Below are 19,309 nucleotides of genomic sequence, written 5' to 3'. Positions count from 1 at the left end.
TTAGGAAGAAAAAGTGTGTCTTATGGAGCGAAAAATACGGTAGTTCTTTTTAAATTATTTGGGAGTCATGGGGCAAAGTGTCATCAGCGCACCAACACTCAGCTTCTATTTCTCTGCTGGTAACAGCCCAGTAGGGCTTTGGGTGCTGCCCTTTAGGGTTGTAGCCTTAAATATATATTTGAAATTTATAGTGCATTATGATCACTTCCTTTGAATTATGACTCAGTCTGGCTTCTTTTCCTCAAGCACTCTCTCTCTCTCTCTATATATATATGGAGAAATGTAGCAGCACAGTGCAAATGAAAAGGGGCAGTTTTTCCTATGTTATACTTTACCTGCTTATTACCCACAGTAGTGTGATCAGGGCAGGATTTGGGGTTGAAGTCCAGAATCCCACTCAGCAGAATGAACAGGAGGGCCCCCAACTGCAGCAGTAAGCAGGACATACTAACTGAGGTAATACACATGACCATCTAAAGAAGCTCTACAACCCCATAAGACCAGGGTCTAAAATGCATCATCTACATGCACCGCTGCCACCACCATATATTAGCCAAACCTACATGGACATTTGGTTCAAGTGCCTACATTATATAAATAGTTGGTTTCTTTAATCCATGATGTAACTTATGTTCCTTTGGGTAATGAAATAAGGTCTGGGAAAAGTACAAGACAGTGGTAAGACTGAAGAGATTTTGCAGAAGCTTTTGAATCACAGCAGCACATGGCTTCAAACTTGTTTTTTGGGGTTGGGGAGGACGTAATAAGAAACAGATATGGATATTTTCTCCATTGTTTATTGGAGCTGCATTATTAAAAGGTTTGCAGGCTTCTGGTTGAAGGCAAAAGGTATATGGTTTCTGCTTTTGGATAAGATTATCACATGAATCCCCACAAGACTGCCTCTTATTAACTAAGGCACTGCTGCTGTCACTATATGGCAAGCTATTAATGAAAGTGCTCTGCATCTGCTCCAGGGCACTGCATGATGAAGCTGCATAGGATGAGGGAGCTGCAGTCCAGCAATGCCTGGAGGGTTAAATTTCCAAATCCTGATATGCCCTTTGCTGTATGGATTATATGAACCAGGGCCTGATTTAATATAAGGCGGCTTCCAAAGGCTGGTGTGTTAGTAATTGTTACCTGTACATGTTGAAAACAAACCATGCTTGGGGTTCTCAGCGAAAACCATAGTTTGATATGAACTCATAATTTTGCCGAACTGTGAAACCGATTTCATTGATGTGTTTTATTTAAGATTGCTGCCACTGAAATCGACAGGACTTAAATACACAGAGAGAGATTTCATTATCTAAGTAGTTGCTAGCTGTTCAGTTTCAAGCTGTTTGAGGCAAAGAGAATCATTTACGAGGAGCAATGTATGTTTTATACTATCAGACATTGGGGTTCAGGTAGGTAGCTGTGTTGGTCTGACGCAGTCAAAATAAATTAAAAAATTGTTCAGTAGCACCTGGAGAGCCAGTGTGGTGTAGTGGTTAAGAGCGGTAGACTCGTAATCTGGGGAACCGGGTTTGCGTCTCCTCTCCTCCACATGCAGCTGCTGGGTGACCTTGGGCCAGTCACACTTCTCTGAAGTCTCTCAGCCCCACTCACCTCACAGAGTGTTTGTTGTGAGGGAGGAAGGGAAAGGAGATTGATAGCCGCTTTGAGACTCCTGAAGGGGAGTGATAAAGCAGGATATCAAATCCAAACTCCTCCTCCTCTTCTTCGAGACCAACTAAGTTTGTTCTGGGTATCTGAAGAGGTGCGCATGCACATGAAAGCTTGTACCCAGAACAAACTTAGTTGGTCTCTAAGGTGCTACTAGGCAATTTTTAAATTTATTTAGACATTGGGGTCTATGAGGTACTGGGGGAAGTGCTATGGTACCTTATCGAGACAGACCAATGCCAACTATCAAACAAAACACATTGAAAGGTGTTTAATAGTATTTGTATCCACTGACTTACCTTTTAAAGTTATAAATTTAATGAAAATTAAATGTGACAAAAATAAAAGTTCACTTTAGTCACTCAGGTATATAATTATGCTTGATGCATTTCATGTTGAAAACGTGAATGCCTCCTGCTGAAAGAGATTATATGAGACAATGTGAAAACTCTGTTGTCTTTCACCAGTAATAGCTGTTCCAGACATGCAAATTTATCACTTGTTTTAATTCATCAAGGTGGCCAATGTATTTATTTGTGAATTCATTCCAACAAAGCAATATTGACTTTATCTGATCCATATTGAAAAATAATGTTTACTGTAACACAAACACATAACTCCACAAAAGCTACCAATTTATTAGCCCTGTTCTAATATATACAGTATATGTATATGGATCATAAGCTGGGAACCTTAAGCCAAGTCAGTTTTCAAAGGGCTTTTCTTAACTGTCTGACCTGTTGAGATTTACAAAGTCACTTCAAGTGACAGAAGATATTTATAGCACTTCTCAGGATCTGATCCTTTCATGCTGCATGTTTTATGATGATGGAAGCAATTCAAACACAGAAAGTCAATTCTATGAAAAATAAGATAAATTTATTTAAATAAAAATACATGCACAACACAGACACACACAATATACAATGGATATGGCTTACACATAACAATACCTGCAGTTTTTAAACCAATAGCCAAAATGATAAAAACGAAAGTACAGTACATGCATGCATAAAAGCAAAAACAAAAAAAGACTGCTGCTCAATTCACTTAAGAGGCAATGCTATCCAATATACTTTGGGCCTGTGCTCTAAAACTTAGTTAAAACTTGTGGACTTTATCCAAAATGTTTCGCAGTAGAAACGAATGCTTTAAAGGTAATGCAAATGATTACTGCTTTTGCAAAATCTTCATTCAAATAAATGGGGTTTGTGCAGGAGTGATGTTTCAGGAAACACAAATCATTGTCTTTTGGGGGACATGGAATTGCAGTTCAGTTCACTGACCTGTGGCCACCTGTGAACAAACTTTTCTTGGATGCAATAGATCAGGTATACGCAACCTTCGGCCCTCCAGATGTTTTGGCCTACAACTCCCATGATCCCTAACAGGACCAGTGGTCAGGGATGATGGGAACTGTAGTCGAAAACATCTGGAGGGCCAAAGGTTACCTATGCCTGCAATAGATAATTCGTGGTGGCCTCCATTTTACTCAGAGCATTACAGCATAATCACATATATAATCTATACCTTTTAGGACAACTTCTTACAAGGCAGCTTACAAAATTGCATTCTACATTTGTATGCAGAGAACAACAGATCATGGTTCTTTGAGACTTTGGTAGCATAGATTGAAAGGTGTCTCATATGCCATGAGATTAAAGAAACACAGAGGGAAAAGACAGAGAAAAAAACTCATTACTTTAAAAATAGTCTCAAGACAGCACACTGTTTTCCTACAACCGCTGACCTATGGATATGTGCCATTCTTCCCTTTTAAAGTATGCTAAAATATTAAAAATATTGTTTGGGCAACTGGAAATGCACACTAGGATGAATAATGTGGGTTTTAAAAAAATAGCCAAAGAAATAATACATAAGGGTCAAGCAAAGTCTAATGGCACTGGAAGTGCTGTAAACACACATTCATTAGGGCTGTAAAGCACTCCAGAAACCAGTGGTCTTAAGCATGCAGAAAACTCTATATAGTATTAAATAATTTAAAAATGTCAGCCAGTTGTATATGCTAACTCAGTAGCATTGTGTTCTGGAGCATAAGTTAAAATGCACTATATTTGGCACTTTCCTGCATTCATGATTTTTCCTGCTGTTCACAGAATTTCTCCTATTTTTCTACAAAACTTAGCATTAAAGAATAAGTCCCTGAAGTATTATACTTTTCCAGAGGCAAACTGCCAACCTGCTACCTTTCTTTTGAAAGACACCTGAAACTTCAGTGATGAAACATCTAAAAATAATCAGTCCAGACTTTGATTTACTTATAGCAGCAACATGGTTTAGGTGTTAACCAAACACAATTGTCACAAGAGAGATATGCTGTTTTAGCCTCCACCTGCACTCATCAGTACTAAAGATCTGGGAGGAAACTGAAATGAATGGAAAATAGCATTCTTTACTAGCTCCCACTCACTTCAGCTGTGGTAACCTTCCTTGGGGGATTACACTTCTGGCCATTAAAATTTCTCACGCCAAAAAAAAAAAAAAGAAAGAAAAAGGTTTCCTGGACTTAATCCTTTCTGGACTTCAGTCAGAACTATTTCTGATTAAAGTATGTGTTGCTATTGCTTTAGAATAATTTACATCTTACAACAAAATTCAGCCATGGTACATTTTTTTCCTTCATGTGTGAATTATTCCAGAAAGCTAAATTTTCAGTAGGTAATATGAATACATTCTCAGATGCTTACTGACTTACTGTATTATTATTTTTTTAATGTTCACATTTAGTTATTCTTTATATTTTGGTGTGTGTTTTTGCTACATGACATCAACGTGCACAATAAGATACTGTATTGCCAAGGAATTGTCTTCACTCCTAATTAATTCATGATTATTTTAAGTAAGCAAATGGTTTGAAACATATTAAATTCAGTGGGACTAATCACATAAATATTAACAAAAGTGGGATGCCAGATGGCATTTTAACACAGCATTGCTAGAGATACTGCTTCTGAGAACCCATATTCTCAAATCCTCAAAGCAGGTTTCACAGAGCAAACATTTCTGAAAGCATTATACAAGTTTACTTATGACAATACGGATTCACTGGTCAGCAGTGCACCTTTCAATATGCAGCTGTTTTATAGTGAAAATACAAACACGGATTTATACCCCACTGAAATGAAAAGTTTATTGCTTGTGTGTTGATATTCTACCACTTTTCAAAACAATATTTGTGCCTTTGCAAAGTTTTGACTGTGGTAAGAACGCTGGGTTGGATAAAGATTTAGCCATGCTTAGAGCTGTTAAAATCAATGGGAATGAGTTTAGCGGGACTTAACTAGCAGAACTTAAGTTACACACATCTAATTTAAGTCTGGATCCAATCCAGTTTGCTGAAGTTCTCTAGTACTTTCAGCTGTTTAAAACGTATCTTCCTGCCCAGGCTGTCATTGCTCTTATTTGCCAGTAAAACAGTGGAAATGTACAAACAATGAGACCTCATTGTTTCAAATGCAGAGATTTAATGCAGTAGTACAATCTGCCTGAAACTCACTGAGCATCATTATAGCAACATATCTTACTTTTCTTAAATGGTTCTTATCTATTTACTCCCCCCCCCCAATTCCCAGTCCTTTCCATTCAAATGTAAAACTTATATTGGGGTAGTATTTACATTTGATTTGAAAATGGCACTCTGCTTTAGGTTTCATATTAACATTCACGAGTGATACATTTCAGATTGAAGAGTTGTTCTTTGACCTTAGCCTTTTATATAGCTTTAACTGTATGGCAATAGGTTACAGGTTCTTTACCCAGATCGTTTTGATTCTGCAAGTTACAATTTTAATAAATTATTATCACTGTCATTTACATACAAACATTTATTATAACCACTAGTTGAATCTCCTTTCCCTCTTGGTACTTTCAGAGTGCACAGAGGACAGACTCATAGCTGTCAACTTTTAGATTTGAAAATAAGGGATCAGCAGCCTCACCTGTCCTGGGGACAAGCAGCAGGAAACGGCGCTGGAATAAGGGAATTTCCCACCCAAAAAGGGAAGGTTGACAGCTATGGACAGACTCCAGTGGCCATCCTTGTTTCATAATTACTTACACAGGTTGTCGCTTAACACCACTGAGAATGGCAGGTAAAACCCCAGATCCTGATTCCAAGGCAACTGTAATACATTACATGGCTTAAAGCCCAAGGCTTAGACAAGTGTGTGAACTTAAGTTTTTTGTTGTTGCATTAACGATGTATGTAGCTGGAACTGCAAAGTTTATCCAGAAATGCAGCAAATATTTACTAATGCAAGGTCACCAATATTAACATTCCTTTTCTAAACGTATCATGGGTCTTATGCACCACAGCTGAGCAGCACCTTAGCTTTGCCCTTAACCTAGTAGACAGTATCTTAAGCAATTCAATGTTGCTTTGTATAGAAGTGGGATTTACTTTCAAGCCCAGGCTCAGAGTGACCCCTACTGACTCAACATTTGGCCTTCTATCTGACTAGTGACCAAACCTTTAATTCTGGTGGGCTTATGAAATACAACCTACATTATTATTATTATTAGGCTTTTATTTATCAAACAGCTGGTTGCCAGAACACTCAATCTACCATATTTTATCGATGTTTCCTTTTGATTGACAGTACAGTTGGGGGAGAACCTAGGTATTTTCCCTCTCATGTATGCCCAATCTGTGAGACGCACAAAGCAATTTTGTGTTAACTAATGAGCACAGGTGTGTGATCCTGCACACACAGCCTTTTTTGTGTTGTGTCTAAAGCTTAGGTGTCAGCTTTTCCATATGTTCCCTCTGGAGGCCGGTAGTACTTTGGGAAAGCCATCAGCTGTATCATGTTGAAAGCATACTTTCTGCATTTGATATTCTTCAGTACATTCTCTATGCGGCATCCTTCTCTGGTGAAAAGGGAGGGAAAAAAGACAACTTCGTGAAACAATAAATAAATAAATATGTTTTATTTGTACATTGCAGAGTTTCAGCAACAATTGAAGTAAAAATAATGGAGATTCAATTCTACAATATATTTTCCACAAGTGATGATACATCTTACAAAATTAGATCCAAGGCCAGGCCCAATACAGTTATTGCCCTTAGAAGTAGAGTGTGGGTTTTATATATATATATATATTTATATATATTTATCTCTCACTGTGGTTTGATTAAATACTTTATGATATATTTTACTCTACCCTTAGAAATATATTTGCTTCTAAAAATTCTTTAATAACTTTTTTTCCCAGATTCGCTTTGTTTTGCTTCTGTTGTACATGTCAGAGTTCACATGTAGCCTTAGGTGTGCAGGTTCTAGGAATAAGGCATTTTTAATTAAGTCTGGCCCTACAGATTTGTAAAGGAAACTTCCATCTTTGTCTTATTTTCATTATGTTTAGCTTTGCAATGAAGGAAATAGAAAATGGCTTTCCAATAGCCTGATCCAACAACTCTCTGCTTTCAAAATAATGATGCTCATTCATACACAGTACAAAAGTCACAAGAGCCAACATGGTGCATCAAGACGCAAACAAAACTTTTGTTTAAATGAATATAAAGCAAAAGCAACCAAAGCAACATTTACAAACAGGTTAATTTTGTTACAAAACAGAACTTATCAAGTGCCATAGAATGGCTTGACAGAAAAGGGTTAGTTGCAACGAATAAAAGAGTGAACTATTTGCTAGATAGGAATTCCTATCAGGAAGTAATAATGAAAAAAAGCACATGGAAAATTAATCTTTCAAACTGACCTGTCCAAATAATTCAGCTTGGGTTGAGTTCTATGAGTACACATTTAATTCCCCCCTCCCCCCATATTTTGACTAAGGACTGATGATCACCACTGACAAACATGTGACTGTCTTTGCAATGTGAATTTTACCACTGCATTTCCAAATAGGAAACCCTTTGTCTGATGTGAGCTCCCCCATGTGAAAACGGCAAAGGGCCCATGTCACCTAAAACCATACTTTCTGGTGTGTTAAACCTTGGCAATGTTTAAGTGTGGGGCTGTGCATGCTGGAAAAGAAGTGAAGATTTCTGCAAATGGGTCCCCGAGTAAAAATGAGACAGTAAAATCACTCCATAAGGAGTTGAATTGGTCCTAAGTACGAGTTTTGTAAAAAGCGGGCAGTGGGGGGGGGGAGGAGAGATCCTTCCAATTTAATGGCAAAATCTCATCTGATCAAGAAACACTAATATAATGGCCATTCTTAATGTGTGAAAAGATTTGCTCGGAATAGAAAGCAGATTAAATCACCTGATGCATAGTATGCTTTCTTGATTTCTGGAAATAGAAATAAAATCTCTTACAGTTCAAGACATTGCCTTCTTGAGGTCAGATTTGTGGGTCTGAAAATGTAGAAATCATACAGCACAATTTTTAATCTTAAGCTGTTGCTGTTCATAGAAAAGAAATGGACAGAAGTGAAATTTACTGATATTTGGCTAATAATAAAGCAAGACTTAAAATAAGCCACACAACCAGCAAATGCGAGCTGACAAGGAGCAAGGCGACAGGATAGAAGTGACGAGAAGTTGGCTTGTTATCAGTTAGACAGCCTGTCTCGGGATCATCCGACTCATTCAGTGCTCCCTGGGTTTGTCTGCTGTTAAACAGGGGAAGTTAGGAACAAATAAAATAGCATTTAATAGGAGAATAAGGCAACACTCAGGTATTCCAACAACAAAGATGGCCACAATATCTATGCTAAATAAAGCTATTTTGGCTAGTCTGCATACCAAATAAGGAAATATCGCACATATTTAAAGGTGTTCTAAATGAATGAAAAAAGCAAGCCTCCAGCAGGGAATTAACCCTCACAGATACTTCTTAGCACATTCAAGATGAAGCCATGGGTTGGGAGCTCTTAATGGAAGCCCCATGCAAGGGAACAGAGCAAGCCTGAAATGCTATGAAGTGGAATCAGTGGGGAAATGCATGGTTTCAAAACATTGAGGAACAGTGGAAAGCTCCACAGAGCTCTGATGCAATGATGCATGCAGAGCATCTTCCAGCCTTGAAATGGAGGGTGAACTTTCACATTTATGGTGCTTTGTTTTCTCACTGGAGATCCATACCCCAGTCATAGCCACCAAAAGGGTTTCCACTTTTCAGCTTCTGATGACCTGGCTTTCCTCTATTTAGTCTCTGCTTTATCAAGATTCCTTGACAACTGCCAGCCCTTGGCGTCCTTTGGTGGCCCAAGCACACCAGTAGGGCCCACTGCTGCTGTGTGCCTTAGGACTCCCTTTCAATCCATATCCCTGAGGCCTGACAATCCCAGCAGTTGGGTCACTACCCAATTTCCCACAATGCCTCTGGTGTGGTATCACTAGGGCATTGTGGGAAACTTAAACGAATGCTAGAGTCATCTACCTGGCATTGTTTGGAGCACTGCTGCTCAAAGGAGATGGGCCTCTTCCCAGGGCACTTTCCACGGGGGTTCCTCAAACCTGGAGTTAGTTCTCCATAAGCACTTTCTGCAATGGAGTTATTTCAAGAACTTTAAATTAATGTTAAAAGCAATCAAGCAAATGTAAATTTATTTGCAAAATCAATACTGAGGCAAAGCTAGGGAGCAGTTGTTGTTGTTGTTTTAAATCCCTGAGTCTGTTTATGAAAATGATGCCTAACTCTGTCATCAAGCCACTTAACCATAATGTGGGATAGTGAAGTTCTAGGAATTATCTGAATATTTGCTCTAAATGATGTTACCTTTTTAACTGCACACAAACAGAAAGAGAGAGCATTTACTCCTCACAATTCCCAGAAAACCATTACAAATGACAGTGCCCAGAATGCTTTGAGAGAAAGAATGTGCTTTGAAAGAATGTGCTTTAAATTATAGTGTGTACACAGCAACAGTGGCTCTCCAAAGTCTCAGGTTCTTTCCTGTCATTGGCTGTCTGATCATTTTTTAAACTGCAGGAGTCAGGGACTGGGCATCCTATATTTCCACCTAGATCTCTCTCTCTCTCCTGAATAAGGCAGTATAGCTCAAGTAGAACAGTGCAAAGATAAGAGAGGATGCACACCATTCTCCAGTTCCCTGTTGTGACCCAGAGTGCTGCCTGTCTGCAGGAACAAAGAGCCCTCTTGTAACCATATACAGATCTCAACATTTTCAAGAAGATACCATACTTAGAGCAACCTTCCCTGCAGAGTCAGCGCCACAGATGCTACTCTTGCATGCTACTCAGCAAAGAAAGACCTTGCTGATAAAATTAAGGTGTGATTTTGGAGGGTTAGAAAAATGTTCAGTTTGTCCTTCCCACTTCCCAGCTTAGATTGTGGGTAAGGCAATGGGAAAACGAAGGATTAGCTCAGCTGGTAGAGGATGAAACTTAATCTCAGGGTTGCGGGTTCAAGCCCCATGTTGGGCAAAATATTCCTGCATTTCAGGGCATTGGACTAGATAACCCTTGTGGTCCCTTCCGACTCTGCAATTCTTTGATTCTGTGATTCTTATTTCTTTCATTTACCTTGCCTGCATTACTATTCTTACTTCTATTACTGTTCTACTACTCAGTGCCACCAGGATTGGAGCCAAAACAGAGTTGCTGAGAAACAGGAGGGAGGCTTCTGCCTCCTTAGGCAAGCCCCAAGGGATGCAGAAGTAACAAAATGTTTTTAAAATCTAAAATGGTGTGTTAGAGGTGACCTCTAGGAGCCAGGGGAAGTTGCGTATTCAAAAAGACAAATGTAAAACTTCAGGGGGCAAGTGAATTTGGTCTGCTTGAGCTCTTTACAGTGTCCTGGAGGAGAGCATGACTGGCTGCAACCCCAAACAGGAGCTCCTCTCTTAGGGTGTGAGGAAAACTATGAAACATCTTATTGTAGGTCCTACTTGTATTTTCTAACACATTGCACATAATGTGACTAATTATCTTTATTAAGCTGTAATGGCTTTAAATGAGAAAAATAAGAAAACCAGCCATCCCACTTACACCGCCATTGCAAAACATGAAATTAGGTCAGTCTTTCCAAACTTGGTGCCCTCCAGATGTTTTGTATAAAAATCCCTTCAGCCCTAGTCAGCACAGCTTGGGAATGGCTGAATTATGTAATGCCAAATAGTTCTGCAGATTGTATTTATAATATCAGTCTTAACTTCCTAGCAGAAAGTATCTGGAACTGCCAGTGAATATCCTCCTGTGTCACTAAATGAATGTACTGCAGTTTTCAATACTGGTCAGATTTATTCATGACCACAGCAATTAATCTGCACACAATACTGAGTTTTGCAAGATGTGCTGCCAAATAAAGGACACTGAACTTGCTAGCCAAGCAACTTGGCTGATGAAGAATGTAAGAAGGATATTGTTATGAGGCTTTCTGGTGGCTCTTTTTGAGATAGCAAATGGGTGGGGTCCTTTCCCTCAACTCATAGGTAGCTAGAGAGGTGAGAGCAGGCAGAAGGCAGAGAGAGAGAGAGAGAGAGAGAGTTTGGCTCTTTTGTTTCTGCTTCTGGAGCCCAGTGATGCGTAAAGGGAGCGGGCGAGAGCCGCCTCCCAAGCGGGGCAGCAGGAGGAGCGTGCAAGTTCTCCGCACAGGGCTTGAAGCCAGGAAACTTCAGCGGAAAAGCTGAGCAAGAAGCGGCAGGCGCCGCTGCCGCCCGGTGCAAGTGGGGCATCTCACAGAAGCCACATGGGTGACCCGTGAATGTGAGTCTGGTTCCTGCTGCGCTGTGCTGCCAGCCGCCCCCAGAACAAGGGGCTTTCACTGCATCTCTCCCACTTTCTTCTGAAGCATGTGGGGTTGAAGGTGGGGAAGCAGCAATTTCCTTGCAATCCCTGGAGCCATAAATAAATATGGAGGGTGCTGCAGAGAAGCCAGGTGGCGAGGAGCAGAGCCCCCCAGGCTCTGGCGCGGAGGCCCCGGCAGATTCCTCCATGGACGCCTGCCTGCGATCTCAGGGGTTGTACTGCAAGCGAGTGGCGAAGGACGGGTCATGCCTCTTCCGAGCCGTGGCGGAGCAGGTGAGTGCGCAAGGTCTCCCTTTGCAAGAGGCGACATGGCTGGGGTAGGAAAGCAGAGGGCATGAGGGTCATGAGAGGCAGCTTTCTTTGGGGAGAGGGGGTCCTCTTTTTTGTTCTTCAAAATATGGCAACCCTACATTATGGGAAGGGGTTGGGGAGGAAACAATCTCCTTAGGACTTTCCCCCTCCCCACTAAACTCCTAGTGCCTAAAGTGGAAAGCAAAGGAACAGGAAGTGGACACAAATCTTAGCCAGTCAGAAAGTGGGACTGGAGGCATTTTGTGCTGTTGCCAGAAAGCAGACGAGAGAGGCGAGTTGTAGGGGTGCAATTGAGGTATGAAGGCTGAGAACTGGGAAGCTGAGTGGAAGATGGGCCACGTGTATGATGGCATACAAAAAAGCGATCTGAAGTAACAAATGATGAAAGAAGTATACGGGGAATGACAGATTATGCATTAGGCTGAGAAAATGAGGCCAGGATAGCCAAGAGAATTCTGCAGTTTGGGACAACGTGGGCCAGAACTGAAGGGAGGACAGAAATTGAAGATTTGGTGGGAAGGCAGCAGGTCTAGATTCCTCATCTTAATTTGGGCCACCAGCCAAATAATTTTGGTTGAATCGCTTGTAACATTAAATTCTAAAATGACAAAACATATAAGCATTAAGTAAATGATCTGATAATATGCTGATGCCACAGTACATGTCAATACAACACCATTAATAAACCTAACATAATTAGTGTTAGTATTATGAGGATATACTTTACCACATACCCTTATAATCATGCTATTATATGCTTCGCCTGGTATGACTGTGTTTGAGTGACAGTGGAAGTATGTGTGTGCCTGTATATATCTCCCACAGGAATCAATGGGATTTAATACGGATATAACTGAGTATGACTGAAATATTCAGTTCACTTAGAGTAAAATGTCTGTCATCGTATTTTACACATCAGCAGCAGCTAAGCCCTGTCTTGACAGAAGAGACGAATCACCCACCTAGATATTTCTGTACATGATAAAATCAGATGAATGAGGCCTTTACTGCTTTGTCACTGCTATATTCCAGGTATGCATGGCTGTTTTTTTAACAACAATACTTTGGTTCAATAGATGCCCAATGGAAGGGTATATGTTTTAATGCATGTATATATACAAGTGATAACAGGTTCTTTCATTTACCTGTTAGACCAGTGGAAATTAAGGTAGCAAAAGGAGAACACGGCTGCTTATTATATAACTTGTGGACGAAAGTCATTAAAATCAGGGACCAAGATCAAAGCTGGTTTAATGGATGAGATGGAATAGCAGAAGCCCTTGTACAAATAAGTATTTCTGATGGAATACTAATCTGACATTAATTTCTGAATCTTTATAACTCTTCAAATATGACAGAAAATCGTGAAAAGAATTCCCAATGCAAAACCAAGGATACTTGAGTGGACATTCTGCAGTGTATTTAGAAATTCAGCTCCTTTAAGATTTTAGTGCTTGTCATGATTATTAATAGAAAAATTGAGGCACATCAAAACAGACATTTATAAACTGCTTGGTATTCTAAATCTCAGCACAGAAAGCTACTGTTACTTTCTTTGAAGCACTTTCAAAAACTCAAACTATAACTAGTCAGGTTCCAAGGGACAGGAGAGCCGCCAACTAAGACAATACCTTTCAATGCAGTGAAAATTCAAATTCCTGACACCAGATTCTAGCCTGTTTTGAACTGCAATGCAAACTGTTTATCAAGTAGATGTCATGTGGCCACTACCTTTCATGCTACCTCGTGTGGCTTCAGTAGCCTGGTTTGGATGTAACACAGAATTATCGTTTAGTGGAACATGCCTAGGTCTGCTCCCTCTCCCCTCAACTTATCCAGTGCAGCCATTAGGAGACTGAAAACAGAAGTGAGCACTTCCAAACATCTTTAGTTTGCTATTATGTAAAAAATGGAAGCTGCGTTTAGTTTTAGCTGTGGTTTACTATATCAAGCCAGCTTCATAAATCACTGTTTGTTTTTATCAAGCATAGTTGAAACTAACCACACTTTATCCAGGTTTGATGCGAACGGTATTGTTTCTTTCAGCTCCCCATATATGCCTGCTACACATTGTCTGTTGTTCTGAGAGTGAGAGTTTGGTGTCATTGGAAAGAACACCAATATAGTGGAATATATTAAGCAGACATTTGACTCTCCCACTTTCCCAAGGAAATGGGGCTCATTGACTGAATTTTTTAAAAAATCATTTTTATTAGTTTTCCAATAAAAACAGCCAATTAACATATCCATAATCATAATTGTACCATTGGCTGTTCCAGAATAAGCATCAATTGGCTATTCTCAGTTTAGGTGTTCAGATGCCAGCCGTGCGACTTCAATGCAACAAACTGTTCTTTGTTTTTCTTCTCCTGTCTTCCATGCTTGCAATAAGATGAACTGCCAAAATAGCACCAGTGACTGAAGCAAGCCCCAAGGTGCCTTGTCAGACTCACCTTTTTTTATTTTTACACAGGGTCGAAGGCAAACAATTGGGTCGAATTCTTTGGCGAGGGGAGTCCCAGGAGCCAAAAGTGTTTTTATTTGTCCTGTCTTTCATGTTGACATTGGGATAAAGATTTTTAAGGAAGAGGAATGTATTACTGGAAGTGGAAAAAGAAAATTGACATGCCTGTCTCTTCCTATTCATCTGCTACTAAAAAGGAACGCTTGGCTGCACAATTATTGGGAGCTGGTCCCAGTGCCCACAAGGAAGAAAGACCTTCTCCAAACAGCAAGCTTGGTGTTTAAAAAGGGTTTGAACTTTTGATCAATGTATCTGAGTGACGATCTAGTTGTTGTTTTCTTCCTGTCTGTGGTCATTATCATCACTGCGCCCATTTGCGTGGCCTCTTCAACAATCCTTAGAATTGTTTACTGACTTTATAGAACTTGCTCTTAGCCAGAGCATCGCCCCCCCACCTCAAATCCCCATTCTGGGGGGTTACTTCAAAGTTTCTGGATTTACTTTCAGAATCAAAGCCATCTCACCACCAGCTTAGGAGAGAAATAAAGATGGAGATGCGGATATTTAATTTCTACCTCTCAGAAGATCGAACAGGTCATGATAATTATAGGATTTAAGGAAGAAATGAAAAGCCTCAGGATGACTTCTCTCAACCAGTCCTCATGCCAAGCACCAAGCTGCGCTTGAAACAGAGGGCACATCTTTGGGTAGGTGACAGCGGGAGTCAACTCTAGATTCTCAGTCTTTCACTGTTGTATTATTGACTGTGGGTGGGGTGGGGTGGGAAGGAGCTAACAGCAGAACCAGTTAATAACCTAACCCCCCACAAAAAACTCCAGTTCCAGCACACCACCACCCTCCCACCTCTTGGTGTTTAAAAATGTTTGTACCATCTCCCCACTAAGGAGACCTTTCCTCCTTAAGTTTTTTTTAGAAAAGGTCATAACAAGTCAGAAGGGGTGGTTATTGTTACGGTTCTCCTTCTCTTTCACCCAAGAATGCTAAACAAAGAACAGGCTGCTAACTACAATTTGGTTATGCAGCTATGATCCTACCAATTACCCAAGAAGCTGAGGGAAAGTGTGAACCTCCACGTCAGAGTGACTGGATTGTAGAATGGTTAGAATCCAAAGGTCTGGGAGTCTAAGGAGGCTTTAGATTTCTTGGGTTTCTTGAACAGCAGAAACCATGGCTCACTTAGAACTGCTTTTGAAACGAGGTAAATTTCAGAAGCAGTTTGTAATATGGCATTAGGTCTATGTGTTCCAGTTGTTAAAAACAGAGTCAAAAATTCAATTGGGCCAATGTAAGACCCTTATATGAGCCTCAGCAGGAGCTCTGATCGAAACATTGACTTTAGTCAGAAAACTAGTCTTCTGAAATTACTTCATTAGCCTAATCAGAGAAAGAGAGAAAGAGAGCCAGTGTGGTGTAGTGGTTAAGAGCAATAGACTCGTAATCTGGGGAACTGGGTCCGCGTCCTCGCTCCTCCACATGCAGCTGCTGGGTGACCTTGGGCTAGTCACACTTCTCTGAAGTTTCTCAGCCCCACTCACCTCACAGAGTGTTTGTTGTGGGGGAGGAAGGGAAAGGAGAATGTTAGCCGCTTTGAGTCTCCTTCGGGTAGTGATAAAGCGGGATATCAAATCAAATCCAAATCTTATTTTTCAAATTATTTACATTTAACATATTTCAGAGATCTATGTACTGTTCATTCCAAATCATTTCTGTAAGATGAGGTCCCCTCCCCCGTTGTTTGCTTATAAAGTTAGATTATAATTGTGTTGTATTATCCAGACAGATTTTCTTATTGCGGTACAAATATTCTATTTCATTGTTTCATCTATATAGGTAGGCTTCAATGAGTGCATGCCAGAAAGGCAGCTGTTCAGAAGGGTATGATGGATCCTTAATTCGACATAGGTTATTAACTAGAAACACATCGGGGTTTTTTGACATACAGTTATAATGATAAGCCTACCTACAGGGATATGATATCTTTATTTTATTTGCTCATAAATACTAATGGGTGTCACTTAAAGGTAAAGGTAAAGGTACCCCTGCCCGAACGGGCCAGTCTTGACAGACTCTGGGGTTTGTGCGCCCATCTCACATCTATTGGCCGGGGGCCAGCGCTGTCCGGAGACACTTCCGGGTCACGTGGCCAGCGTGACAAAGCTGCATCTGGCGAGCCAGCGCAGCACACGGAACGCCGTTTACCTTCCCGCTGGTAAGCGGTACCTATTTATCTACTTGCACCCGGGGGTGCTTTCGAACTGCTAGGTTGGCAGGCACTAGGACCGAGCAGCGGGAGCGCACCCCGTCGCGGGGATTCGAACCGCCGACATTTCGATCGGCAAGCCCTAGGCGCTGAGGCTTTAGCCCACAGCGCCACCCGCGTCCATATCCCAAGTTTATTTTCTTGTGCCTGGGCTTAGGCTGGTCCTATGGGATATGTCAAAATTCACAATTCTTCCACATACCTGCCCATAATCAATAAGTTACATAACAATATATACACACATCTGTTCTAGGCTAAGCAGATTGCTTTTCTTGGTCCCTTCTTTAATGTAACATTCCTTGTGCACAGCCATAGGAAGAAGTAGAACACCAGCAACCTTCCAAATGGCCATGTCCTCTGTGTCATTTGCTCTCTACCATGCATTATTGGTGTCTATGTTCACAAGGCACACATTGGCTTCTATGCAGGTGTGCTGTCAAATGGGGGTGCTCATGTAATTTTTATTAATATGAATTATAGGAGTTGTGTGTGAGAGGGAGGGAGGAGGGAGGGAGAGAAAACGAGAACTGTGGATGGAGATTGAAAGGAAGAATGAATTGTGTGTGCACCTTAGTATGTGACCAAACACTGATCAGCATATTATTTCTCTCTTTTTCTAGCCGAAGGTTACAACCAATTGCAGCACAAAGTTGACTGGATTTGACATTCCACTTGCAAAAATAAAACTGGTCAATTGGCAACCCTGTCAGAGAATGCACAAAGGTGGTGGGAGCAGCACAACTCTCTTCCTTCTCCTGGGAAATGAGGAGAGACAGCTTCAGCAGCTCAGCAAGTGTGATCAGCATAACAGCACTTGGTCCAGGCAGGCACATCTCATCTACCTGCCAAGGCAGTCAAGGGGATGTGGAGCAACAGTAGCTGCTCCACACAACACAGCCAGTGCTATCTACCTACACTTTTTGTGCATCTCCTCTGTTTATAGCATCTGTGTCACAGGCAAAGGGAACACATTCTTTGCAGTATTCAGGTATGTCTTATCAAAATAAATAAGTCAAATCGCTGTGAGTTGCCAGTAGGTCCAGAAAACATTTACGGAGTAGAAATATTCACAGCCAAACAAAACAAACCTGAAACTGTTCTTTGGAAATGAATATATTCAGCATTTCATACTCATGTTTAAAAGACTTAAATTGGACAATATTGAGAAATTTTTCTTTATAAAGTAAGGAAGGGCTTGTACACACTGGAAAACAATGTGAATCCCACCTCAGTGTTCTTCCAGACAACACTGGACATCCCTCCATTCATGTGGAGGCAGGCTAGTTTGCTCCAGTTTGGACAAGCCCTTGGGTCTCAACAACAGTTTTATGCTGGGGAAATACTGAATAATAGTTCTTATCAAAGTACCGTATTTTTCGCTCTATAACACACACTCGACCATAACACACACGTAGTTTTTAGAGGAGGAAAATCCGTAGGCATGCCACCCGTAGGCATTCCCTCCATAACACGCACAGACATTTCCCCTTACTTTTTAGGACGAAAAAAGTGAGTGTTATGGTGCAAAAAATACAGCACGTTTGAGACTGGATTGGATGGCACATGCTGTGTCAGAGTTGTATATGCAATATTTTGAACTTTACTATGTACTTTGCTATGACAGCAGTCCCTCTCTCTTTCACTCGCTTTCTGTTATTTAAATTGCTCCAATATTTTTCTCAAGAAAGAAGTTCTAGACTGTGTTATGCTGAAGAACACACAGATGCCTAGTTTGTCCATTGGTTAAAAGACCCCCACATTTGTCCCCTGCCCTCTCAAATATTATAACATTTGATTACATTGCAAGGGTGGAGCTAGACTATCAGTCGTATCCAACGCCTATCCTAACCCCGAAAGGGATGGCAGAAAATGTTCCCTTCACTAGATTCTTTTTAAAGTTTTTTTATGCCTTGCTTTTCCTTAAATGATTTCTGAAATGTAATTTCTCTAGAGCTTCTACACAAAGCTAACAGCAGCCTGGCTCTTATGCCATAGAAATAAGTGTCATAAATAAAGTGGTAAAGCATTTGTCACTTTGGAGCAGAATTTATAGTCTCCTCCTAATTTATAAAAACAGCCAGAAGCTATTGTTAGGGAACAGGAAATAATAGAACGTTCAGAATTGACATGTAACAGGAGAATACCAGTTATCAAATATCGTCATTGTGTCCAAAGAAGACACTCTTCTAATTTCAATTTGGTGCCACATCAGACTATGCTTGAGAATATACACATTCTGGGAGGTTTTTGCTCAGTAATTTCTCACAACTTTGGTGTGTGTGAGAGAGAAACTTGGGAACCATTGTTTTTTTTTAGACAGATAGCCCACTCAGTTGTTTAGAATGAGAAACAATATGTTGATTATTGTACTCTGTACCTCCTTGTCCCTGGACATAAGATAAGCTTGGACAAGCCTCCGATAGAAGAAAATTCCAAAGCTGAGAGACAATTATTGGAATGTTTCACTGCATGCCTTTGTGGTTCAGACTTCCAAAATGTTATCCCTGTCACATGTTAAGTGCAATCTAGATATCTTCAACTAATGATAATTCATGTGTTTTATACCTTTTTGCAACTGCAGCATTTATGCTGAACTTTACACCCTACCCTTCAACTTTGATTCCAAAATCAATGGCTTTAGAGCTCTATTCTAAGAATCTGAAAAATATCACAATTGTCCTTCTCTAGTGGAATCAAGTATCTAATAATAAACCTAGCACAGCTATGATTTGTACTCTACAATGTTCTTCAACACATCTTTAAAAAGAAACACTTTCATCACAACTGTGAACTCTATAGTGACCTCAGATAATACACTGTTCAAGGTGTTGAAAGTAGAAAAACCACAGTTTTATTTTAAGAAGGTCTACCCTGTTCAAGAAGT

General features: G+C 40.5%; 1 protein-coding gene and 1 long non-coding RNA gene across 9 annotated transcripts in view; one reads left to right on the top strand and one right to left on the bottom strand.

Annotated features, from left to right (window-relative positions):
- Nucleotides 1-2,289: 2,289 nt before the first annotated feature.
- INPP4B (inositol polyphosphate-4-phosphatase type II B) overlaps nucleotides 2,290-19,309 on the bottom strand; it is a gene marked incomplete at its 5' end in the record, with an annotated part of 266,775 nt that continues 249,755 nt past the window's right edge. For 4 of the 8 annotated variants that reach the window (XM_081208335.1, XM_081208336.1, XM_081208332.1 and 1 more), the window contains one exon: nucleotides 6,467-8,268. In XM_081208335.1, coding sequence (XP_081064461.1) covers nucleotides 8,094-8,268 — 175 coding nt within the window. In that variant the 3' untranslated portion in view covers nucleotides 6,467-8,093. Of the gene's footprint in view, nucleotides 8,269-19,309 lie in introns of all 8 variants that reach the window. The other 4 variants (XM_081208334.1, XM_081208337.1, XM_081208338.1 and 1 more) reach the window with 3 other exon arrangements.
- Nucleotides 8,250-17,786, top strand: LOC308594923. Its single transcript, XR_014011672.1, has 3 exons — nucleotides 8,250-12,712; nucleotides 14,154-14,851; nucleotides 17,046-17,786. It is a non-coding gene; the product is annotated as an uncharacterized lncRNA (long non-coding RNA).

This window comes from Podarcis bocagei (assembly GCF_964188305.1).
Source record: "Podarcis bocagei genome assembly, chromosome: 9".
NCBI lineage: Eukaryota > Metazoa > Chordata > Lepidosauria > Squamata > Lacertidae > Podarcis > Podarcis bocagei.
Note: the sequence above shows the minus strand (reverse complement) of the source record. Positions and strands in the feature narration are given on the sequence as shown.